Here is a 4,911-nt window from a genome sequence, read left to right as displayed (position 1 = left end):
AGCTGCAGTGTAAAGCCTTCCCCAGGGGGCCAAAGATGGACCGCGAGCGTCGACGACCATGTTCAACAGATGGAGCACATTTCAGGAGCTGTTTAATTGGGACGAGCACGTTTAAGCCGGTCGACGTCGATGCCAACATCCGAGAGCCAAGTTCATAACCATCACTGGCCAATGCCGAAATAGGAGAGCCTCCGACGCGTCGAACAAACCGGTAATGAAGAGCTAGAATCAGAAGTCAAGGCTGCCACGAACGGAGCGGCATCTCATGCAACGTTTGTATTTTGGGGTTTGAATAGTATTGATCCTCGGATATTGAAAATCTTCAATGACATGATTCGATTCGACTAACGCTTCCACAATCAGTGTTCCGAATAGGCGGTTCGGTCCAGTCCACGGCCTCGAACTGGACCGCCTGTCCAATTGGAACCTGTGGACTGGACCGCCTACTTCATACGGTCCATGGAGTGAAAGATATATGGGGCCCGTCCTACATTATTACGAACAATAAAGAAGCAATAACACCGTTACCTCCAATCAATGATTTCGTCCTCATCCCATTGCCGAAGGCACTGGGCCGCCCCAATCGTATTTGCCGACAACCGGTTTCGTTTTTTCGACACCATATCGCCACACCTACTGTATTGCCGCTCGGTGTCCGCCTCCGTGGGGTGAATCCCGTAGATTTCAAGCTCCATCCGTTTTAGCCGTGGCCATCGCAGCCCATTAAGCACCCAAAAACGGACCGGATCCCTAACCTTGTCGAAGGAGGAGTCCACCGTGCCTTGAAAAACTCGTCCATTTCATCCGGCGGTGGGGGCTGTGGCCGGACCGGTTTCCAGTGTAACAATTTCCATTGAACCAAACAGATCTTCTGCGGAAGGCGGCGTGGTAGGATTGAGGGTCTCGTCGAGAATATCATCGTCGGGCGGCTGCTGAGGTGACTGTTCCGGTAGTGGCAGATCTTTATATTTGGCCCAGAGGTCTTTCAGTTGCCCCTCCGCCGTGGCCACCCAGCCATCCTCTTCCCGGTCGGCCCACATCTGTCGGATCTTGAGCAGCCGATACTTGGGATGGAGCGCCACCGCGGCCACGTACACCTCGGTATCGTCGAGCTTCCGATAATACTGGTCCAGCTTCTGCCATCCGAGCTGGATATTCAGTCTGAGATCGTCGTCTGGGTCGTGCCGGTAATGCTCGGCCAGACGCTCGAGGTGGGCGAGGAGGAACTCGTAGCAAGGTAGGACCTCCCATATGCACCCGTTCCGCCCGTCCTCGGGGTATCCCTCCAGCTTCTTGGTGACCAGCATCAATGGTTTCAAACTCTGCATGTATCGGGTGATGGTGATCCAGTCGTCGGCCGAGAGCTTATCCTCCACGATGGTAGGCGTCGAGGGGGTCTCAATGGGCTTGAGTGGGTCTATTCGTTTGTTCTTCTGGACGATCTGCTCCAGTCGGGCCTTAAACGTTCTCTCCTCCTTGTCGGCGTACGCGTCGATGGCCGCTCGGTTCTGACACGCCGTCTCGAAGGCGTAATAGTGTGAGTTCCACCGCGTGTCATTGGGTCTTTTCAGCTCGGAAGGAGGGCGGCGGCGTTCCTCTTCGTCAAGAAGGCTGTTGTGGTGCTCAGTTTGCAGCGCTCGAAACTCTTTCGCGCGACTCCCATCCGCGTATCGGTCCGTAATCCACATAATGATATTGGGCAGCCTGCCCAGAGCGCCTCGACGCCGCCATCGCTCCAGATCTTCACGGAGGTGCCGGACATCCGCATTGTCGGCGTCAAAAGCCTCCAGGTCTTTGCCGTACATAACCTGCATGGCCACCAGATTTACGATGTGAACGGCACACCGGAGCCGGCGTTTGGTGGGATCGAAGCCGAAGACGCCGCCTAAGGTCTCCACGGCCTTGTCGTTGTTCGCTGCGTTATCCAGAACAAAGTAGCCCACCCAGTTTCCAAGATCGAACTCTGTGATGATGTCGGCGACTCCCCGTGCAATATTTTCCCCCGTGTGGCTCCCGTCGACCGACGGGATCGACAAGACGATCTTCTTCTTCTTGCCCAACGCGACTCGAGGGAGATCTTAGGGAATAGAGCAGGACGAGGTTTGGCGGTATGAACACAGTCATCGCGAGTGATTTCAACTCCCGTTGGTGTTAGATCCCTTTATCATACGGTGAGACACTCAATCCTGAGGAATTGCTGCCAGAAATCTTTACGGAGGGGGAAGGATGCAGAGTCCAGTACCTTTCGTGAAGCCCTAGGTGCTTTGCGTGACCGCGAAGAAAGGGCCACGGTGAATGGTTGGAGGCTTTTCTGTTCTTGTTGTCCAGGCTCTCTCTTCCCATAGATCTAGGTAAACGAGGGAGGCGGGAATCATAGGAAATGCCATCTCATCCGCCGCGCTGGCATCTCTGTTTGACACCGACCGGACTCTGAGGGAGCGGCTGTTGCTTCTTCTTCTTCTTCTTCTTCTTCTTCCCCCGCGGCTTTCACCACGATCGACACTTCTCTCTGGCAGATCGAAGAAGGCCTCCATCGTCTCTCCGGTAATAGCGCTGTAGGGACCAGGGTTTCGATCTCGGGAGCAAGATAAAGCCCTAATAGTAGTTCTTCAAGGACAGTCGCTGGTGGCCGTTGTTGTGTCGACTGGCAGCGGAAAGACAATGCTTAGGCGGTCAAAGAAATGGGCCTTGTCACGGAATAGTTGATTTGTTCCGAAGTCCCATTTAGGTTAGTTGATTTGTTCCGAAGTCCCGTTTAGGTTAGTTCAACCGCTTCCAAAATTCTATTATTGAGGAATACATAAGAACCGGATATGAGAGACATCTCCCACATGGATTTCGGTCCAGCAGTATCTTAACATTTGCCCTCCCCCGTACAATAGACAAAAAATTTCAATTTCCACGACCTCTTTTGCCCAGTGCACCACTACCTGATAATGTCATCCCAACGAAGTCCCCCAGACTATGATGACTTCTTTTCCCAAAACAGCATATTGAATATCTTCAGACAATGTCAGGAGTTATGCCCAAGTCTGGATATCGGCGGTCCCGGTGAACTTAGAGCCTTGACCTCATCTTCGACAGAGCTGGCTAAGGATCTACTTCAATGTGGGAAGTTAGACTATAACAAGCCAGACGATGATGGACGTATAGAGCCGGGCGAAGAACCGATCCAGGAAATCGCGAACTTCGTGGCACGCTATTGGGGCCCGCGCGATATCGGCGAGACGCGTATTGAAACCAACGCATACCAATCCATACTCAATAGGCTGGAAAAGCTTAGCGAGTATGAGCCTGCGCTCGGGCAAATCTGTCGCGGGGTGACTGAACACCTATTGTTCGAATGCGCTTCGAGTCCCGAAATTTTGGAAAACCTATTTCGAGGCGACACCTTTGAATTATGCTACACGTCGAGCGCTTATATCGAATACCGGAATCGCCTCGCGAATGATGGGAAGGATCAAAATGCCGAGCTGTGGTACATTGAGGACCGGCCAACGACGGTGATGTTTCACATATGGTCCGAGACCATCATGACTTGCCTAAGGAGATTAAAGCGGCAACTGGAAGCTATTGCACCTACTAGGGGACGGGAGACATCAAGTCAGTTCCTGGAGAAAATGCGCCACCTAGCTCCCTACTACACGAAGGCGGATCTTGCGCGCCGGGCACTTCTGACACGGATCGGTCTGCCAATGGAGTACTACAGGCAGCTGGGAAACGAGGTCTTCAGGCCTGAGAAATTACCTGAGACCTACAGGCTTGTGAAATACGCCGCGTCACTCCGTGTCGATCCTTTGGACCTGACCTGTCCGTTCCCGTCGGCGAGTTTTCCCACTGAGCTACGGATGGGGGCCGCTACGGAGAACAAATGGAGACTGAATTCGGAGTATGAGTATATATCATGCCCACTACGCCTACGGTGGAGAGACATCGATCACCTCTTCTGTGTGAGACATAGCCGACATGAAGTTGTTGGTAGTGTAGATAAGGATGAAGGTGAGAACGAGGGTGCGAAGTCTACATATGCCGGATATTAACCTTGTTCAGACGCCCCCGTCGCTCCTATCGAATATAGTGATCGAGCTGCTGTCGTTTCGGATGAGTGTCTGCTCTACATCCACCGTCTCACGAAGGGAGGTGATGAGGTCAATGGGGGTTCGTTCCGCAACGAAACAGCCACCGGTTGTGCCCGTCGCGTTTCCTTCACGTCCGTGCCTCGCACCTATTCCGGCGGTGAATCAGCCCTCCTCAAGATCCTCGGAGAAATCCGTGCCGTCGTAGAAGACTACTTTGCAGACGTACGTTCGCATCCTTGTCTCCTTACGGTACGCATACTGACTCCGTATTAGAAGGACTTGCCGGAATACGTCGGAGTGGACCGCGACGGATGGGATTCTTGGGATCTGGTGATTTTCTCAGAGGGGTAGTATGTAGGCTCACGGAAATCTTTGGGTGGCGAACTGCACGGTCTGAGCGGCTCGAACGCGTGCCTGTCACTATAGTTGGGCTCATCCCGCTCTAGTGTCGCTCTATGTCGGGATGTTCTCCGGCAACTGGATTCTAGGAACAAAATGAAAGATTGGTAGCGGGCTCTGTGAAGCGGACGTTGAGTAATTCCCTTTTTCGTCTTGTCCCCTCAATTTCTTAGCTTCGTGGCTCTTGACTGGCTGTTCGTGTGGAAGAAGAGCGATGGCCTCAAGCGCTGGCTATTTGTTTCGACCGCCGGGCTGCCGGCGTGGACAAGTCCTCCTCTACTCGCTTCGTCCTCTCGGCGGTTCGTAATGGAGAACTGCTAGGCTGATGACTCTCAGCGCTTTACCGATCGCGTCTTCTACGGCCTAAAAATGTAAATGCAGAATGGGCATTTGGTTCAGAAAGAGTAACAATTTGGAGAACAAGTCGCCTAGG

The 4,911-nt window shown here is 53.0% G+C and overlaps 1 protein-coding gene across 1 annotated transcript; it reads left to right on the top strand.

Moving 5' to 3' along the window:
* Positions 1-2,936: 2,936 nt before the first annotated feature.
* On the top strand, positions 2,937-4,430 carry PV07_12722 (uncharacterized protein; the record flags this gene model as incomplete). The annotated part of the gene is made up of 3 exons (XM_016400281.1): positions 2,937-3,999; positions 4,051-4,301; positions 4,353-4,430. The coding sequence occupies 3 exons, from the start codon at positions 2,937-2,939 to the stop codon at positions 4,428-4,430; spliced, it is 1,392 nt and encodes a 463-aa protein (XP_016242073.1).
* Between the last annotated feature and the right edge of the window lie 481 nt (positions 4,431-4,911).

Source organism: Cladophialophora immunda (assembly GCF_000835495.1).
Source record: "Cladophialophora immunda strain CBS 83496 unplaced genomic scaffold supercont1.87, whole genome shotgun sequence".
NCBI lineage: Eukaryota > Fungi > Ascomycota > Eurotiomycetes > Chaetothyriales > Herpotrichiellaceae > Cladophialophora > Cladophialophora immunda.
Note: the sequence above shows the minus strand (reverse complement) of the source record. Positions and strands in the feature narration are given on the sequence as shown.